This window comes from Nilaparvata lugens, chromosome 4 (assembly GCF_014356525.2).
Source record: "Nilaparvata lugens isolate BPH chromosome 4, ASM1435652v1, whole genome shotgun sequence".
NCBI classification, from domain to species: domain Eukaryota; kingdom Metazoa; phylum Arthropoda; class Insecta; order Hemiptera; family Delphacidae; genus Nilaparvata; species Nilaparvata lugens.
In genome coordinates, this window is record NC_052507.1 from 19,434,474 (window position 1) to 19,455,101 (window position 20,628).

The following is a 20,628-nucleotide window of genomic DNA, read 5'->3' on the forward strand; positions in this document are numbered from 1 at the left end:
ACAAACTGGATTCAATTTTTTACAAAATTGAAGCGATCAATTTTGGTTCATTTTGCAGGATTATTGATAAGGGTAGATTATTCAGCTTTCTCTTTGAGATTACTCTATCAGTGATAGGCCTACTGTCAAGGTACCGGCATATACCGAATGTAAGCCACACGTGTCATGATATCCTTTTATCTTATCAAATTCGACTCAGTTTCAGTAATACTTGAAATCAATTACTGCGAACGAAAAGCAAAATCCATTTAATGGATATTAATTACTATTTCAATCAATGACATTTTTTTAAGGAAAGCATAAGGTTTTACATGTATTCCAGACAAGAATTGGAGGGGATTGGAATGGTTTTCAGTAGAATCATTTGAGGGAGACTAGTATAAAATGTGCCAACAGTGGAATAGTTCTTCACAATAGTCTTCAGGCTTTTAAGTAGATAACAGCTTACAGCAGTCAAAGAGGCTACTTCAAGAGTCACCATGTACAGTCTTTCAGCTATTTCATTTGTTGGTAAGTGTATTTTAGTGATCGAATAGGAAATCATTTGTAAATATTCAACCGATTGGAGAATAGGAGAATCCATTACATAACAAATATTTGTATCGGTTTTATTGGTGGGGAGTCCCTGACGGAACTTTCACCTCGCTTGAGTACCTATATTATCTAAACAATCAATGGGCTTCACGACTGTTACATAGCAGTCGGGACCGACATTTTAACGTGCCCATCCGGACGTCCATGCTGCTACGCAAGCACTAATCTACCAGACGACGGATCACTCTTATCAATTACATAAAAATCAATAGACCATCGTCTGAAATATTGAAAATGCAACTTGATACTTCGGTGAATCTATCTCAATATTGATATATAATGATTCTTCAGTCAACATTTATTTATCAGTCAACATATATATTTATCAGATAACACTATTATTTACAAAAAAGGATATCTCATTTTTGTTACCGAGCTATTCATATGATTTAATATTAGAAAATATGACTGAAAGCAATGTACCTTGACTGAAAGATTATTATTTAAAACATAGTTTTATTTCTCTGTGAAGCTAAAATATTGGAGCATTTCTCTCACTTAATACTCTATTCGTAGTTTCCAGTTTTCTATTGCTGCGTAATTTTATTGTTTAAAGATTGCCATCTTTAGTGTTATTTGTGAAAATCATGATTATCAAGCCCGCTTGAAGCGAGGCTTCATGGTAATTGATAGAAAGTTAGTAAGAATAGTGAAGAACAATAAAGAATCAAGAGCTACATGTAAAGCTATGCATTTTGTAGTAAAGCTGAAGATGTATAATTGGTTATACACATTTTAGGCTAGTTAAACACACACATAGATTTTTGTACGCTTTACTTTTTGCCGTCCATATGAATTCTAGCAGATTAAACAGAACTTAACAAACACATGAACACATCATCTGTTTGACAAGTTATGTTCAATCTAATAGAAGGACGGCAAAAAACCTATTCTTAGACGGAAATTAATCGATTTTTGGACGTACGATTTTTTGCCGTCCTTATAAACTCTATTCCATTAAAAAGACGATGTTTGTCAAGTTCCGTTTAATCTGATGGAATACATAAATGGACCGCAAAAAAGTAAACGTCCATAAATCGATGTGTGTGTTAACTGGCTCAAGATGTGTATAACCAACATTTCTTCAGCTGTACTACAAAATCAAGGTCTATAGATAGAGCTCATGACACCAATGTAAATTTTGGAGCGAGACTCAACAATGTATATTCCATAATATGTTATATACACTATTCATACTATAATATAATACTAGATTATATTCTGTATACTAATAACACGTTAGCTGTTTATCACCTCAGGATAGCAGCAAGTTAATACACTTTTCAACAAGCAACAAAATGGCCGCGTGTCCAAACCTCTTTCTATAGACATTGTACAATATAATGATTGGAACAACTTATTATAATTGGCAGAGTCTGAGATGCATAAAGTCATGCTTTGGTTCAATAGAAATCTACTCACTTCAACATAGAAAGATCTAAATTTTTGGCCTTCTCACTGACTGCTACAGGTAAACGACAACAGAATGAGCTTAAATTACATTATTGTGCTCATCCTGGCAACTTGCCCTGCAACTGCTCTTCCATTGGAAGAGTTGATACAGTAAAATATTTAGGAATAATAAATGATGACCTTTTTAGATGGAACAAACATATATACTATATTGTAAAAAAATTAAGAAATCTGGTATTTATATTTGTGAAACTTTGTCAAATCACAAAAACTAAGAACACAGTGTATTATTATGCTTTGTTCGAATCTGTTGTTAGATATGGGATACTTATTTGGGAAGGTGCATATTACAATCATTTGGATCCACTCCTAAAAGTACAAAAACTTACATTAAAAATTATCAACTACAGACCCAGACTCTACCCAACCGAACTGCTATTTAAAGATTATAAAGTTTTAAGCGTTCGGCAACTATACATACATACAGTTCTTATCTTCATCAAAAGAAACCCTCATTTAACACGCAATGTAGACTATGCGCACAACACTAGATCTAGAGATAGGGAGTTGTATATTGCTAGAAGAAATACAACTTTTGGTCAGAAATCTGTACTATTATAGGCTGTAGAATTATTAATTCATTATCAGTGGAGATAATGGGAATGAACATTTCAAAATTCAAAAAAGTATCAAACATACATTATGTTAATAAGTATGTGGAAATGAAAGTAGCGAACAACACTATTGTATATGAACTAATATTGCATGTTATTCGAGCTCTGTTTTCTTTCACTACGATAATTAGTTATTAATTTTTAGCGCTATTTACGGTATACAATATTGGTAGAAATAGCCCAGATTAATGTATTGTATAAAAATTCATTTGTATTTAAAATATTATATTTAGAATTTTAGACTAAATGCATCCCGACACATAGACTCTATGGTGGGATGCTGCACGATAGTTTAAGGAAATTAATCCAAGTATGTAAAGGACTTTTTCCATATTATAAATGGTTTTTTTCATGTTTAATGAATACCTCTGACATGGGTTACATGACAGAGAAAAAAAATGGATAAAATAAATAATTATCCTTGATATAATATGATATATGGTTATCGATTAATTTCAGTGGCCGCAGCTATGCTATGCATGCTGAACAGTGGGGTCCGAGCTGAGGAGACCGGGCTGGAGATAGAGACACCAGTTCACCACAGACAAGAGCGCAGTCTGCTGAACGGTCTGCTCTGCGACGTGTCACGGTTGTGTCTGAACCTCGACGTGAAGGCCAACGTGAACCTGTGCTGCAAATGCAATAGCAAGGGCACCTACATCAAGCTCAAGAACGAGTGCCACCGCAAGGTCGCCTCCTGTCTGCTATCCAGTCTTTCCAGCACTCTCAGCGGGCTCACCTCCGGTCAGTAGATATACATTGCATTCTTATTATACCCTTGTACTCTTGTATTATTACCAATTTATTTTCAAAACACCCGCTAAACGATAAAAGGTGCGATAGTATTCCATCATATACGAGCAATAACGATATATAACGATACTATCGTATCGATAGTGTGCCGTACAATAGTAGACTCCATGGAATCAGTCTTTCCAACACTCTCAGCGGGCTCACTTCCGGTTATTGGAGATAAATTGCATTCTTATTATGTCTCTACTCTTGTATTACTGTATTACCAATTTAAACCCCCCCCCTAAAGTGCGATAGTAACGCAACCTAGTAGCCGAATGTGAAACTATTCAAGACGCGACCGCGAAGACTATAAACTATAAAGAAGATTGAATGAAAAAGACTAAGAAATTGTCAAAAACCACAGATTTTATGATACTTAGAAAGACCGGTTTCGGTTATTACACCATTGTCAATTTCTGATTGATTGTCAAACTCAGAGATTGACAATGGTGTAGCCTAATAACTGAAACCGGTCTTTCTAAGTATCAATAAATCTGTGGTTTTCTGACAATTTCTTAGTCTTTTTCATTCAATATGAATAATTACTACAATATCACTTCTCAACTACACAAAAAGTATAAAGACAGACCATTTCTTGGCAGATAACGGAAAAAAATATCTTTAGATACATCATGCTTCTGTAGTAATGTCTCCAGCGGGGGAAATATAACGTAACCATTATGGTCATCACATACCAACGCAGCGTAGCTTGAAATACGTATTTTGAAAGACGTAGCTGACGTACCTCCTGATGTTAATCAATCTCTCCATTTAAAACCGGCGAAGCATAGATTTAACTTTGGAAGATGCGATAGCTTAATTATGATTAAATAGAGAAATTGTATAACTCAAGCAGTTTGTATACTTTGCAGTATGTAAATTATGTATACTAGCAGTTGTAAACTTTTTATAAATCAACCTTATTAGCCATCGAAATTGTTCAAGTCTGTACATAATTTATTTCAAAGTGTTTTCTACTATAAAATTAATCAATTCAAAAGTTCAATTAAAGCATAATTGAGTTGAATTTGAAATAATCGACGAGCAGTAGGCCTATACAAGTTTTACAGGAAACTTGATGCAATCAATAATCACCATACTAAAGATTCTTTGGTTTCTTTCTTTTCAAACTTAGTCTTGTTACTAAGTAACTTATTTTAAATTTCGTACAAATTAATAAAAACAATATGAAAACTTGTAGTACCCTTTATTATTAAAAACGTTAAAATGCTCTAACGACTAGTTTCGACCATAGGTCATTTTCAAGTTAAAATCAATTTTTATTTTGAATTTCGAGTTTGAATATCTTATTTGTTTTATTTAAAATCCAAAATGATTTATTTTTTTACTTTGTTTTACAGATTTGCCAGTGGTCGACGCTAAGCTATGTGCTAATTTATAATCCAAGCGAGCGAAAGAAAAAATCACCCAAACAATTTTCTCATATTTAACGTTTTTTACACAGAAAAAATACTATAACTTGTCTTTGTTTCATGAAGGCTCTTTTAACTATACATTTGTGTTATGAATTGCTGAGATGGAGGAATAAAGCTTGCAAAAGTTGAAAACCCATTTTTATATTCAAACTAAGAATTTTCTCAATATATAAATATATAGTTGGACTATTTTCCTAGCACACGGTTCGACTTGGATCATCCGGTCCTACCTTCTGTACTTGAGTAAATTGTTTTAATTATAAGAAAGTAAAAAACAGGATTGAAAGACCGTCAAAATTTTGTTTAGAGTTGAATATTTATGTTTATATTTGAATATGCGAAATTGGTAAATGTTTTACATGGGACTTGTAAAATTCATCAGGTTCGACCTGAATACTCTGACACCAACCAGATCACGAAATATTTATAATAATTATGATTATAGGACTCAAAACTTATACTGCGTTTGAATAAGCATTACAATTAAAAGTAAATCTCATTAATTATGTCTCCACGCAGTACAACTCAGTTGTTAATTAACCTTTTCCAATATTTAAAACCACAAATTATACAAACCGATTGGATTAATCAAATCCACCTTCGTAATAGAATATGGCCATTGATAATGGTATATTTATTATTAAACGAAATTCCAAATTAAATGCTGTCAACCACTCCAAAAGACTTCTGTTACTGCAAATATTGACAACTGGGTGAACAGCTAGAAGGAAATTCAATGAGAACTACTATCATAGAATAATTTGCCAGCCCGGAAATCTTTCTATATTTACTGTATTTTCAAGATTACATCTTGCAGGTGATCCCTCTTCTTTATAAATATTCACAAGTCTATTCGTTAAATTTTTAATGTTTTAACATATCATTTCAACTCAAATTTCAGAAAAAATACTGTTTAGATCCTTACTTAAAGTTCTTCTATTGAAGCAAGTCTAAAGTAAAAAAACTTCATAAGGTCTAAAGTGATGTTTCCAAAAAATTCTGGGATATCCCGCTAAGACCAGTAAGACCTGTAAGTCCAGTTACGATTTTTCATCAAATCATGATCTATATAGTGAAGAGACATCGAGAGTGCAGTTAGATGATGGCATTCAACCATTGAGTTAGTTAATCATCAAAGCTTCTCATTATTATTTTTGGTTTCATTAACAATAATACTAATAATTGGAAGAATAATATTGAATGAAAAAGACTAAGAAATTTTCAAAAACCACTGATTTATTGATAATTAGAAAGACCAGTTTCGGTTATTACACCATTGTCAATCTCTGATAAACCTGAGATTGACAATGGTGTAATAACCGAAACCGGTCTTTCTAATTATCAATAAATCAGTGGTTTTTTGACAATTTCTTAGTCTTTTTCATTCAATATGAATAATTACCACAATATCAACTTCTCAACTACACAAAAAGGAAGAATAATACTTTGATGTTGTCAATACTACTCTATTTGTTCAAAATCGATATAAGTTAAAGAACCAGGTTTCATGGCAACACCTACCACATCTTCAGCAGAACAGGGTTTTGTCACAATTTATTATTTGGTTCTTTAATTTATATTGATTTTGAACAAATAGAGTAGTATTGACAACATCAAAGTATTATTCTTCCAATTATTAGTATTATTGTTAATGAAACAAAAAATAATAATGAGAAGCTTTGATGACTAACTAACTCAATGGTTGATAGTATATAGTTATAATGTTTAAGAATTGTTTCATTTGTAGCCTGACCTGTACACGGAATCGAACGAATTAGGCTATGCAAAAATACCACATCTCTTTCCATACAATCTATTATTAATAATAATAATAGATATTGAGAAAGATCAACCTGAATAATTAATTTTAATCAACCTGAACATTTGAAAGTAATCAACAAAAACTTATTAAAATAAATTGTTTATTGGTAAGAGGCTTTCGAGAATATATAAAATACTTTACAGCGTACATACTTAACAGAGTGGTGTTAGGTTTCCTTGTGGCCGATGTTCTGTATGAGCTCTAGCACGAGGGAGCCGAGACGCTCATCCTGATTGGTCCAGGACACGTAGACGTTCTTGTTCTCGTGCTCGCCCCCCTCCACCTTGACAAGCACCGACTCGATGGACAGCGAACCGTCCGTCTGCCCAATGCTCCAGCGTCCCTCCATGCGTTCACCCAGCAGTCGTTGCAGCTTGTCCAGTGTCTGCGAGCAGGGGCCAGGGTCGTCCAGTCGAACCGTCGATGTGAATCTGAAAACGATTCAACCAAAGTTTGATTGTTAACGAAATTATCAGTATTCAGTAAGATTCACGTTCTCAAGTCATGCCAGCATAGCATTAACATTTGCTTGCTATTTAATGCCCGGAGGCAGATGCTCGGTTTAAACGGAGAAATGTCAGTTGTTCGTTTGAACCCCGAATGAAACACATTATGATAAAAGCAACCATACCTACAAGTAAACGTTACGTAGCGTTAAACGTAGATGGTGCAAATTGGACAAATCACATCCTAGGGTACGTTTATGTCGGAGCTGCGATTAGTGATAAAAGCTGCGATTCTAGCAACGCGTAGATAATACCAACGTGCTTTCTAATGAGGCCTGTTTATGTCGGAGCTGCGATGAAAATCGATCTTGGGTCCTGACCATCGATAAGAGCATCGATAATGGCTCGGTCCATTTTCGAAGCTAGTATCGAGGCTAGTATCGAGTTGTAGACTACAAAGTACAAACATGGACCAATATTTTTTCATGATTTGGGTTGATTTATATGTGGAGTTTCGTAAGCAATTTTCTTTACTTTATTAAACTATTTCTTATTCAATTACAAAATTCTATCTCATTGTCAATGATAATAATTAAACATAATATAGACCTTGATGTATGCATTTCAAGAATAAATTCAATTGTTTCTATTTTATCCAAGATTATAACTTTTTTGTATAAACCTACTTACCTTAATGTTAGCATTAATCGCTCCTCTGCCATGATAGGACTTAATGTGATAATTATTCCAGTCCTTTTGGAGATTATTGGAAACTCTCGTCAAAATGTAGTCGAAAGTTTCTATTTACATTCTCATATAGTCAAACAATTTTTTTTGGATGCTGTCTTAAATCTTTATACAAATGATGATACGGGTACTCCCCAAATACATTCGTCTCCAAATTGATAGGATGTGCATAATATTCACGTTCTCTACAACCTAGTAAGTAATGCTTTACTGTATTCAATGCAAAAATAAAATCTTCATCAGAATCACTCATTATAGCATACACAAATTGGTTTTTCAAAACATGAACTCACGAATCAAGCTTTAAGCACGACTGTCGGCATGAACAGTCGATAGAAGCTGAGCGCTACTCCCTACTAGCATCGCTTCTCTCATCGTTGCTAGGATCGTTTATCACAGCTCCGACATAAACGTACCCCTATACAATATACATAGTATTGTTGACGAAATACACAGAATGGCCCAGCGTACCGGAGATTTTTAATTTTATAGTTTGTATCACTGTAGAGTCGGTAGCTGTTTGAAATTTCGCACAATTGATATGAAAGCATTGATATTTGGTAATCATTGATCACTTGACTGGTATGGAACTTGCAGAAGCGGTTAAAGCATTTTATAAAAATGGTAATATTATCGCACAGAAAATGTTTTAGCAGCATTACCACATTTGACGTCATGATCCCTGTGGGAATATCTTGAGTCAAGATGCACCTTACACACCCCATGTCCACATCCACACTCTCGCCTTACGCGTACAAATGACGATGAGCGCGAGTGTGTATGGCTGCTCCGATTATTGTCGAGCCTCGCCCAGCCAAGCGAGGGCGATTGGCCAGCCAAGCATTCACAAATGGTCAAATTGCTGTGTATATGAAAGACCAACATGGTAAGTTTGGCCAGCGACTTGGCGTTAATGTGGACTGGGCACTTCAACAATACATAAACTGAAGGAACATTTGAAACTGAATCACTGCATTCCCTGAATTTTCGACACTGTCATCGCAGAGTTTCCATGAGATAACTGGCCAAACAGGCTATGGATGCCGAATGAGATCATATATTTATGATGTCATATTGAAAGATGAAGGGGCAATTTTTAAAATTCGCATTGTAATATCATAGATGGCATGATGAACATTGCACATTTTCATTGTAATATAATGAATGGCATGATGAATACATGGTATTTCATTTGCTATATTAATTTTTTTGTGATAATTAATTCAAAATTAGCCGTTTCCCTGTGCTACCCTGTAATTGTAAACGGTTCTAGAATTGAAAAAATTTAAACCCTTAAGTTAGTGTAACTTGTGAGTAGTAATCACCTGATGACATGGCGAGTAATTCCTGCCTCTTTGCAGGCCTCATCGACGTCCATCAGGCAAGTAGAGTTGTCTTTAACCACCAGGACACCATGTATAATCCGTGGCTTTTTGGGATCAGGAGGGGTTGCATTGTATCGTTTAGCTTCTGCTTTAAGAAGAGGCAATGACACATCAATAGGAATATGAAGACTTGTTTCCAAAACAAATGTTTCTCCATTAGCTGGCATGAAGCAATCCAAGTTGAATTCTTGTCTGATTTTTTCTTTAAGGAATTCCATTTTCGGGGCTTCCCCGTGCACGAGCATCACATTCTTGGGCTCGCAATACTGGATGAGCTGCATGATTCCTTTAGCATCAGCATGAGCAGAGAAGGACATGTACTGTACGGACATCTTTACTTCAACTACTTGCCTGTTTTCAAACTCGATCTTTTTAGCACCATTTAAAACTTTATGACCGACCGTCCCACTAACACAGAATCCAGGCATGATTATCATGTTATTTTCATTCGGCGCTAGTTTTTTGAAAATTTGTAGTGAAAGTCCAGCATGCAACATTCCGGGCGTAGCAAATACGACCATAGCGCCTGGATTGTCAATGTACGCTTTATCGAAAGGCTTGATGTGTTTAAAGTCAAACATGTTACGTTGGACAAACGTTTTACGGATTTTTTGATTTGTCCAAGTAATGAACATTTTGTAATAATTGTTGGCTTTTTCAGTCAGGCCGGCAGCAAAATATATTGGTATTTTTAAATTCATCCGTTCCCAATAAGTTTCAAGGAGAATACACAGTTCTTGAGCACGACCAAGAGCAAACACTGGTATAAGAACTTTCCCCCCTCTATCAATACATTCGTGAACTTTTTTCAGAAAGTCTCTTTCTCTGCATCGTTTTGAATCACGGATTGTTGTAGCATATGTGGATTCGGTAATGAGTAGATCGGGCCGACACTTATCTATCCATGCTGCTCCTAAATGTCGATCAGGAGTCATGTTATAATCTCCAGTATACACAACAGATTGTGAACCTACTCGAATAGAAAACATAGCCGCACCCAACACATGACCCGCATAGTAAGCTTTTATCTCCAAATTATTGTCAACCATAACTGACTGATGTAAGGTGACGGCAATAACTTTCTTCATACAGTCTTTAATCATCTGGGATGTGAAAAAATTACTTTCTCCTTTTTTCTCAACAGCTACTTTCCTCATATCTTCTAAGAGTATTGGTGCAATAGCTTTGGTCGGATGAGTCATATAAATAGGACCAGAATACCCAACCATTTCAGTGAAATAAGGTAAAGCACCACAGTGATCCAAATGAAAATGAGATATAATAACACAATCAATAATATAGTAGCCTAAGTAGTCAGTAAATAAACACAAACAGTAAACACCGAGAACCGAACACCGAACACCGCTTTCGTGTTTCATTTGAGGTTAGGTTAAGTCGTGACCGGCCACCGCCTTCACAACATTCTCTCTCAAGGATTGGTTTTACTGCCTACTATTTTTTTATACTTCTTATTATTAGTTGAAATATATATTACACTTCAAATAATTAGAGTAGCTTTGGTACAAAAAATCTTTTTGATATTAATATATTAGGTGATTCCTTGTATCTTTATATAAAGTTTTGTGGGCTAAGCATGATAATGGAGACTTCCCGTTCGAAAAAACTGACGGCCCATTCAACTAACCGAAGTAGGTTTGTAAACGAATTTAAGTAAATTTATCAACGACATGATTTTTATATAAATAATTTAAAAATTCAATGTACTACTAACTCTTTTATATTACGATTGAATATCAACAATTAGCCTAATCTAATGAAGTGAATAGCCTAATCACACTACGGCGTCGAATATGTGCATCGAGCCTACAACTTATCGTGAACCTGATGATTTTCACTCAATAGTCAAGCAATTCTGTTTTTATCAGCATGTAGTCCTTCTCAGAGGAGCTGTTTCTTATCATCGATGGGAATGAGTGATCATGACTAAATACGGTCATGTCTCTTCTTAATGACTACAGGTCTATGATGATTTTTTATATGACATCTATCTCTGTCTCTGTCTAGAAATCGAATCCAAATAGACTGGTTTTAGGTTAAAAAGAGTGTAAAGTAAAGTTGTTCAATTTTGATATAAATAAGTTGCGTGTTATGAAAATTGTTATGACAAGTCAAAAAGTGCTGTTCTTTTAGTAAACTTTGAAAAATTAATAGATATTTGACCAGTTTTTTCAAACTTCAAAACGACTTGTCTTGTAATAATTAGTGACACACACATGCTTGATTTTTATCATTAAATTTGTTTTATATTTTTGAGATAACTTATTCATCACTCTAATCATCACTATGGAGGAGAAAAAGATTCATTTGGACTTTCAAACCTATCAAGAAATTGAAAACCTCACTTCTGTCAAAGAACAATCCGAGAAGGATCTCAAAACACTGCAGTCTTCAATGGAGTATTTGGATATTGCTCAGAAGAAACTCACTGGTTCCCAACATGTCCTGGAAAAGATAACACCAGAAATGAATGGTAAAGAAGTTTTGGTTCCATTGACTGGATCTATGTATGTTTATGGTAACATAGCTGATAGTAATAATGTATTGATTGATGTTGGAGCTGCCTATTATGTTCAAAAGGATGTAAGCAGCGCAGTTGATTACTTCAAACGAAAATCAGTCTTTGTTAATGAACAAATGATGAAGGTGGAGAAGTATTTAGTTTTGGCTGAAACGAAACAGAGGGAAACTGAGCTGAAATTACAAGATATATTTGTGAATAAATTGTCTGTTAAAGAATAAGCATGTAACATAATCCATAATTTTGATTAATATCTTTCTAACCATCTAATTACGTGCTTTAATTTCTATTTTGTCAATAAATATTTTATTGAGTAGCACAGACTGTGGTAAATCATTATTAAGCTTCTAAAACCTACCATTTCTATACAAATTCAAGAGTATCTTAATCTAATTCTTCTGATAAATGAAAACATTGGCCAATCAATTTGGCTCAGTTATTTCAATTGAATTACCTAATTAACAAATATTGCAAGCGGAAAAGTGCATTTTGACATAACATGATCAATAAGTTTTTTGGTACATAATATTCTTTAGATTCGAAACAATTCATTTTCCAAGTCAGATAAAAATCTAAAATTTGCTAGCATCGGACTCAGAATAAAGGCACATTATATGGTAATCAATTTAATTGTAGATGGTTTAGATAGTCACTTGAAAAATGCCAACTAAACCTGTCATAACTAAGCTATAATGAGAAGGCCCTGGTTTTTAAATGGCCTTTTTATGCTTCAGGGTATGATCACATTGAATGTTACCACCCAATGCAAGTATGTGCAAGTAGTCATGCATGGTCTGGCGTGCAGATGAGAAACAAAATCTGGAAATAGCCATAGGAACACGCACACCGAATGCGTGCACTAGCTGGTGGTGGCCCAACCTAGTTGGACCAAATTGTCGGATAGTGAATGGTCTGCTTTTGATTGACTACAAAGAGCGTATGTGCAGTACTCCCATCTTTCACAAAGCTGCAACTTCAACCTTTTCCTTGTGGTTGAAATGTCAAAGTTAAACCTTGGATTACATACTTTCAGCAGTGGAGGTGATAGTGCAACTGTAGTAGATGTTGTATTTACTTTTTACTGTTACACAAGTTCATAAACCCAAGAGGATCACGTATACAGGATTCATAAGAAATTATATAACTAATTTCTTAGTATTTTAACCCTAGAGGAGACGCGCAATAATTATGAACAATTTATTTATCTTGCCTTATTCTAAGATCGATTGTCGAAACATTCTATATCTTAGATAATATCCAAGATATTAGACATATTATGAACTACCATCCTCCTAAGGATATGTGACCAGGCCCACAAAGATAAATTGTTCCTAAAAGACAAATAAGTTGATTTGTTATTTGATCACAAAGAACAAATGATTCGATTTCATAGACAGTTGTTTTGACTTCATATTTGGCTGCTGAATTTACTGGACTTGAAAAAATTTCCAAAAACCTAATCCGCCTCAATCACCAGCATGACAGAGGAATAACATGGCCCAAGTTATAGAAACTTAGAGGTAAACTGAGCAGAAAACTCCACATGTCACCAAAGGTGTTAAATAGAGCGTGCACTAGGTCGGTGGAACGGCGCGGAGAATTTCCGACCTGGAATTAAATACATGTGATCAAGTGCACCTCCGTGCACTAGGTCGAGAACGCGGCGCGACGCGTATTTCGAAAAGTCTGGAATCTCGGGGTCGGAACCGTGTCGTGCCGTGCTCCTAGTGCACGGAGGCAGGTCGTAATTTTTCCGCGCTCGGGTAACCGCGTGACCTAGTGCACGCTCACCTTTAGACAGGGAGATTCATTGTCAGCCTTGCTATTCAATATCTCGCACTACGTGAAATGGTTCAGAGTATCTACTCGAAAGGAAATTATGCCTATGCCGACATATTTGCTGGTGGCTCGAAATGAACACGCACTCTTCCACAACACTCAAGCCACTTTCACAACTCTAGAGAGAGCTGGTCATAAAATAGGTCTGAAGTTGAATAAGGATAAAACAATATACCTCAAGATGAAACCCTCAGTGTTGATTGATATACTTTGGAAACGGTTGATTCTTTTAAGAGATAAATATCAACAATGACATTAGCCAAGGAATTAATCAAAGAATAAGCCACGACTTTTGGACATACCACGTGAATGCAAATGTCTTCAGGTCAAAGCTAGTTTCAAGGAAAACTGAAATGAACTTTGTTGTAGATAATGAAACCAAAATAATAATGAATGTAGTTAGTGAAACCATAGATCAAGGATTTCTTGTCTCTGGTGAAACTGAAACTAATGAATACTAAAATGAAACTCCCGAACACTAATTAGGTCAATAGCTTGTACCATTACTGCCCATAATGCTAATGTCCTAAGTAAGTAAATGAGTATAAAATGAACATGAACTTCCAACCTCAAGTCGACAAGCATGGGCTCTTCTAAGGAAATTGGGCAGTGGAGCACCCATGGAAAGACAAAAAGCAGGTGTCTCTGCAAACTCAATAGCATCTCACATAGTGGAAACATCCAGAGCACAAGTGGACAGAGAACACTCGACCAAAATAAAACATGAGCTGAGCCAACTTAAGAGACAGGCAACAGAGAGTGAATTCAGTCTACCTTTCACCCAGAAGAAATCGCATCAGCTCTCAAGCATGTAGCTTCTGGAAAAGCACCAGGATTTGATAGTGTAAACCCAGAATTTCTAGTTAAATGTGGAAAATATGCAAAGGTATGGCTGGCTAAATTCTTCACTGATGTTATGCAAACTGGCAATGTACCCAAAGAGCTGAGGCAGTCAAAGATTATAGCAATTTTGAAACCAGGAAAACCAGCAAACTCAGCAAAAAACTATAGACCAATTGCATTACTGTCGGTGGTGTATAAACTACTGGAGAGGCTAATCTATAATAGAGTATGCCAGAAAATATTTGAAATCATACCTGTTGAGCAGGCTGGGTTCAGACCAAACAGGAGCTGTGTTGATCAAGTTCTATCACTTACAACATGCATTGAAGCTGGTTTCCAGAAGAAACTGAAAACATCTGCTGCCTTTATCGATCTATCAGCAGCTTATGACACTGTTTGGAGAGAAGGTATGATCTATAAGCTCCTAAAAGTGATCAAGTGTAAAATAACAGCTCGTCTTGTGAATAATATGCTGAGTGATAGAACTTTCAAAGTCATCATTGGATCTGATATAAGCTCACAAAGGAAACTTAAGAATGGTCTGCCTCAGGGCTCAGTTCTTGCCCCTCTCTTGTTCAGTCTGTATATTGCTGACATGCCAGAAACCTTGACTAGAAAACATGGCTATGCTGATGACTGGGTATTATCGACACAGTGTAAATCATTTGAAGAGTCAGAGGAAATTCTTACAGATGACTTGAGAGAGATGGGTAGGTACTTTCGAAGATGGCGTCTCCAACCAAATGCCAGTAAAACAGAAGTTGCATGCTTCCACCTGAACAATAGAGAAGCTAACAGAGAGCTAAGAATTCAATTCGAGAATAGAAGCCTTAAACACAATAAGGCTCCAAAATATTTGGGCGTGATACTTGATAGGACACTTTCATTCAAAGAGCACCTAACAAAGACAGCAGAAAAACTAAAAACCCGAAACCATATTATGCAAAAACTTTGCGGAACATCATGGGGAGCTTCAGCATCTACATTACGCTCTACAGCCCTAAGCCTTGTCTTTCAGCTGCTGAGTACTGTGCTCCAGTCTGGATGAATAGCTCTCATATTCATAGGGTTGATGTTCAGCTAAATAACTCAATGAGAATGATAGGTGGTGTTCTAAAATCTACCCCTGTGGAATGGCTCCCGGTGTTGAGTCACATCCCACCCCCAAATCTTCGACGCATGAATGCCCTTACTAGAGAGTACAAGAAGATACAGGAAAATCGAAGCCTGCCAATACATGAGGATATACAAGATGCCAATCAGAGACGTCTGCAATCTCGTAAGCCACCGGTTAGGACGGCAATTACAGCCTTAGATTCAGGTTTCCGTATAACTGAGGCCTGGCAACAAGCGTGGTCAGCAAAGCAGAACATTGACATCCCATTTGTAACCAAAAGGCCACCAGGCTTCGATTTGCCTCGTAAAACATGGTCGGCATTGAATAGGGTACGAACTCATCATGGTAGATGTGCCTATCTGATGCATAAGTGGGGGAAGGCTGACTCCCCTTTCTGTGAGTGTGGAGCAGTCCAGACTGTGAGACACATAGTGGAGGAATGTCCCAGATCAGCATACACAGGTGCACATGAAGATTTCCTGGTGGCTAAACCAGCATCAATAGCCTACTTAAATACCCTGGAAGCATGCCTCTAATTTCCAGGTCAAAAGTGACTAAGATATTTTCATTCGATTTATATATGAATTTTCTATTGTTTTCTTTTTTTTCGAATTTTGTGATCATAAATGTGTTGTGTATACTGCCATACGCTAAATAATAGTATAAAGTATCCTTGAACAAAGAATTAGGCCTACACAAAAAATATAAGAGCCATCCAATATTGATGGGAACTGGAAAATGCGAAGAAATGGCATGACGAACAATTTATCCAATCTTGCGAGGATCAATAATTAGCTGGCTTGGACATGCCTATCGAATGGACGAGCAGAGAATGCAGATGCAAATGCTCACAGGTAATATGATGGGAACAAAAAGAAGAGGCAGACCAAGGGAACGATGGTTGCAAAATGTTGAGATGGGCCTGGCTGTGGTGGCAATGAGAGGATGGAAACGCAAGGCGGTTGTGCGAGAGGAATGGAGGCAAATTTTAGAGAAGGCCAAGGTTCACCCCGAACTGTAGCGCTTACAGAAGAAGAAAATGAATTTGTTAAAAAATATAGAATAGCCCTAGAAGAAAACGTAACTTACATGATCTTCATGAAATATATTATTTGACGTGCAGCCGGCCTTTATGTGTGCATCCTTATATTGGCTGAAGTGAATTGGATCAGTATCAGTAACTTATTAGAAGAAGCGAACATCTTGTATGCTAATTGAATAAAATAAGGCTAATAGGCCAAGGAGCCTGGCCTCTACCATTGAACAGTGTTCAAAGTTACAAAATAATCCTATGTTGAATTATAGAAACTGACATAAAATGCCAATTCATTGCTTCATGGAAAAGTAAAGATGATAAGAACCCAGCTAAACATTATTTGAGTCAGCAATTCAAGAAGATTTTATTAGGTGCTTAATAATAGGTTTCGTCTTCTTTATTCAAATTAATTTGTGTTTTAACCCTTTATAGGGCATAGGCCTAAGCCCTCAATTGTAGTGATGATCTACAAATTTATTTATATACTGTTTCTGACCTTATAATCGATAATAAAAAATGATAATCTATCACCTACTTTCGAGAAAGTAGGACGTAAATGATTATAACAGAGACCGTTTAGACATTTGATCAGTGACAAGTGGGCATAGGTTCCAAGTGGTAGAATAATTTACCATTGATTTATGATTATTCATTTAATTGGAATGATGCTAATATTGGAAACATAATGAAAAAAGTATCTGAAATTTATGAAAAATGGAATAATAAAATTATAAAAGAATATTCTCACATCATAATCGATTTTTTTTTATCAAAAGAAAAATATTTGGCATTATTTGCATACTCAACCTTTCTTAGTTCTATAATAAAATATGTTTTCATATATAAATGAACTAATACAAATAACTATTGTTTGCACAATAAACTAAAATTCAATAGTAATACTAAATACATAATTTACATAAAAATATGCACATATTATAATTTTTTATCAAAAGAAAAATATTTTACAGGAATAAGTAATTTTGTTTAGTTAAATAAGTTTAAAGTTTCATAAAATAAGTTTGTAAAATAAGATAGTCTATGATAGCAAACGCCATGGCCCAAACTTTGAACCCCTCTTTATGGGCTTTATCGGCATGTAGGTAGCCTATTGCCTAATCGTGGATCTACTTTTGAAGGCAATCATACTCTCATCTATCGACAAATATCGAGATGGTGAGAAAATCTCTTATTTAATAGTAGTTACCTGAGATATTGCTATTATATTATTGCAAAAATAAAGAGATTGAATAGAATCTGAGTAGACTTTGGCCCGCACTATCTTCTACTAGAACTCCCAGGGTCGCCCTGGGCGGGCTAAACTCAGTCAGCGTCTGGGGCGGGCTACAATAGGGGGGGGGGTGTGACTCTTGACATGCCTACCAACCACCCTGGCTCGTTCCGGTGGTTGGAATAAAGAAGTGAGTGCTTTTCTGGAGTTGATTGTCCTCCTCGTCATGGTGTATCAGGTGGCTTCCCGATGTCGTCAAAGCCGGGGTGCCAAGGCCCAATTGTAGAATTAGGAAGAGTTCCTCTTTTAGGAGAAGAGGGGCCGTGCTTTCGCACTACCTGATGGGGTGTTGCATGATAAGACAGGTTCTTGGAACAGTGTAACTGCGGCAGCGCTCTGTCGTAATAGAGAGAGATCTGGCAACCGAGCCACACACGTGGTCGAGGATGAGTTGACCGTTGGACTACGAGATTCGAGCTTTAAAAGTCGCTCGAGAGCTTGAAATCCTAATGCCAAGCTTTCTTCATCAATCATAGATTTACTTCGTTACAAGAAATAAAAAATATTTTGAAGATTCCCTATAACTATCTTAAACAAATAAAATTAATTACTTTTATGGATATTTAAAAATAATTTAGGCTCGATTTCACAAAGAACTGAACGCGACGTTGGAAGTAGTGCGTTAGCCCATAACTGACGATATCGGTTTTCACCATAAGCTGCCGTTAGATCTACTTTTCAACGAAGTGCCGTTAGATTTACGTTTCACTGAAGTGCCGTTAGATTTATCATCACTGAAATGTAGCTAAAGAACAAACTCTGAAATGACCTAACGACTGTATATAGGCATCCGAGATTGACGATTTAAGACTGTTCCGTACACGTTTTATTATTTAAATTGGATAATCTTTTTCAATATAATTGTTAAGATCATTATAAGAGTGAGAAAAACTGGCAACTAAATTTTCAAGTGGTCTAATAAGCGAGCTATGGGTTGTTGAAGTGCTAAACACTTTAGCACTTCAACTAAAGAAAACTCCGTTTTCTTTCATTGTGTCAGTGCTTTATTCAAGCACTGGAGAAAACTCCGTTTTCTTTCCACATCATAAACGGTTTCGAATTTTCCATTGGAGTTTTTCTTAATACATTCAGTATTCCATTGGCTTTGTTCTAATATGCGTTTTTTCGCGATAATTGCCAAAATAAACAAGTTATCGAATTCAAAAAAAGTTAATTTTTTATTCATGAACGATCTTCTTCTTCTTCTTCTTCTTCTTCTTCTTCTTCTTCTTCTTCTTCTTCTTCCTTGCCTTTTTCCCATTATTTTGGGTCGGCTCTGGTGGATCTTAGTCGCCAGTGATTGCGATCTTGGGTCGTCTCTACCGTCAGTTGCAATTGTCTCATATCCCTAAGCACTAGTGCCATCCATGTTAGGCGTGGTCTGCCTCTGCCCCTTGGCCCCTGTCACTATCTCCAGCACTTTTCTAGTCATGTTTTCGGGTGGACGTCTCTTTACATGGCCATACCATCGCAGTCTTCCTTCCATTATTTTTTCAGCAATTGGCACAACTTTGAAACTGCCACGTACATGAGTGTTCTTAATGTGGTCCAGTCTACTTACTCCTCCAGCCCATCTCAGTAGTATGAAGTTTCTCTGCGTGTTGCTTTTTCAGAGGCCAGCACTCTGCACCATATATCATTGCTGGACGCACTGCAGCTTTATGCACTTTGCCCTTAATGTGTATGGGCATTCTATTGTCACAAAGCACTCCCGTCAGCTCTCTCCATTTCATCCAACCCGTACTAATCCTGCTCGAAATATCTGCATCAATGCTTCCATCGTTGATGATCGACCCTAAATACTTGCATTGCTGAACAACCTCCAAAGGAGTACCTTGCAGGTGTGGTGCCCGACTGACATTGCCACTAAAACCACAGTGCATGTAAACTGTTTTCTCCCTACTGATTCTGAGGCCAGCTCCTTCCAGTTTGGCTCGCCACATGTCAAGTGCTTGCTGTATCTCATCTGGCGTTTTTCTGATGAGGACAATGTCATTAGCATATAGGATGTCCCATGGAGGTGCGAGCTGCAATTCTGCAATGAGGTAGTTCATCACAAGGTTGAAGAGGAGTGGACTCAGGGCAGAACCCTGGTGCACCCCCACCTCTACACTGAACTCCCCACTAGTCCCAGCCGAGCTCCTAACCTTTGTTAGGATATGGGGAATAAAATGTTTTAGTTTGGAAAGATACGTTTTTTGAATTCTTAAGAGAAGTTCTAATAATATAGTCGAAACCGTTTATGATCTGGAAAGAAAACGAAATCCGGAAAGTTAGCACTTCAACAACCCATAACTCGCTTATTAGACCACTTAAAAATTTCAGTTGCAACTTTTCTCACTCTTATAATGATCTTAACAATTATATTGAAAAAGATTATCCAATTTTAATAGAAAAAGTGTACCGAACTGCCTTAAAGGAGTAGAAAATGGAAAAATATTTTGGCCGGCCGAGAACATCTGGTCTACAAAGCCAGCGACTTAACCACTCGAATAAGACCACTAAATTTAACTTAGTTGAATAATAATGTTTCACAAATCGACGCCGCATGACTGCTCTGTTACTTTCATCAATATTTATTTGAATACAATATTTATCTTATTACAATATTCCACTTTGTTTGATTCAATAAAAATATGTACGATAAAGAT

General features: G+C 36.3%; 4 protein-coding genes across 4 annotated transcripts; 2 read left to right on the plus strand and 2 right to left on the minus strand.

The window, feature by feature from the left end:
• The first annotated feature begins 251 nt into the window (after positions 1-251).
• Positions 252-5,044, plus strand: LOC111062821. The gene is made up of 3 exons (XM_022350510.2): positions 252-510; positions 3,141-3,425; positions 4,838-5,044. Exons 1-3 carry the CDS (start codon positions 480-482, stop codon positions 4,876-4,878), a joined length of 357 nt encoding a protein of 118 aa, XP_022206202.1. The 5' UTR covers positions 252-479; the 3' UTR covers positions 4,879-5,044.
• A 1,773-nt stretch (positions 5,045-6,817) lies between these two features.
• On the minus strand, positions 6,818-10,609 carry LOC111055290 (integrator complex subunit 11). Its single transcript, XM_022342458.2, has 2 exons — positions 9,253-10,609; positions 6,818-7,165 (listed from the first exon to the last, which is right to left on the minus strand). The coding sequence occupies exons 1-2, from the start codon at positions 10,539-10,541 to the stop codon at positions 6,901-6,903; spliced, it is 1,554 nt and encodes a 517-aa protein (XP_022198150.2). The 5' UTR covers positions 10,542-10,609; the 3' UTR covers positions 6,818-6,900.
• Positions 10,610-11,246: 637 nt separating this feature from the next.
• LOC111055291 (probable prefoldin subunit 5) lies at positions 11,247-12,172 on the plus strand. The gene has a single exon (XM_022342459.2). The coding sequence runs from the start codon at positions 11,617-11,619 to the stop codon at positions 12,070-12,072; it is 456 nt and encodes a 151-aa protein (XP_022198151.1). The 5' UTR covers positions 11,247-11,616; the 3' UTR covers positions 12,073-12,172.
• A 7,358-nt stretch (positions 12,173-19,530) lies between these two features.
• On the minus strand, positions 19,531-20,031 carry LOC120350816. Its single transcript, XM_039425701.1, has one exon. It carries the CDS (start codon positions 20,029-20,031, stop codon positions 19,531-19,533), a length of 501 nt encoding a protein of 166 aa, XP_039281635.1.
• Positions 20,032-20,628: the final 597 nt, after the last annotated feature.

What these genes read in the sequence shown, in the direction of transcription:
- LOC120350816 (XM_039425701.1), bottom strand. Translation starts at nt 20,031, where the DNA reads ATGAACTACCTCATTGCAGAATTGCAGCTCGCACCTCCATGGGACATC.
- LOC111055291 (XM_022342459.2), top strand. Translation starts at nt 11,617, where the DNA reads ATGGAGGAGAAAAAGATTCATTTGGACTTTCAAACCTATCAAGAAATT.
- LOC111055290 (XM_022342458.2), bottom strand. Translation starts at nt 10,541, where the DNA reads ATGGTTGGGTATTCTGGTCCTATTTATATGACTCATCCGACCAAAGCT. An exon ending in ATTACTCGCCATGTCATCAG is followed by an intron (nt 7,166 to 9,252) that starts GTGATTACTACT and finishes AATCGTTTTCAG; the next exon opens with ATTCACATCGACGGTTCGAC.
- LOC111062821 (XM_022350510.2), top strand. Translation starts at nt 480, where the DNA reads ATGTACAGTCTTTCAGCTATTTCATTTGTTG. An exon ending in TTCAGCTATTTCATTTGTTG is followed by an intron (nt 511 to 3,140) that starts GTAAGTGTATTT and finishes GATTAATTTCAG; the next exon opens with TGGCCGCAGCTATGCTATGC. An exon ending in TCTCAGCGGGCTCACCTCCG is followed by an intron (nt 3,426 to 4,837) that starts GTCAGTAGATAT and finishes TTTGTTTTACAG; the next exon opens with ATTTGCCAGTGGTCGACGCT.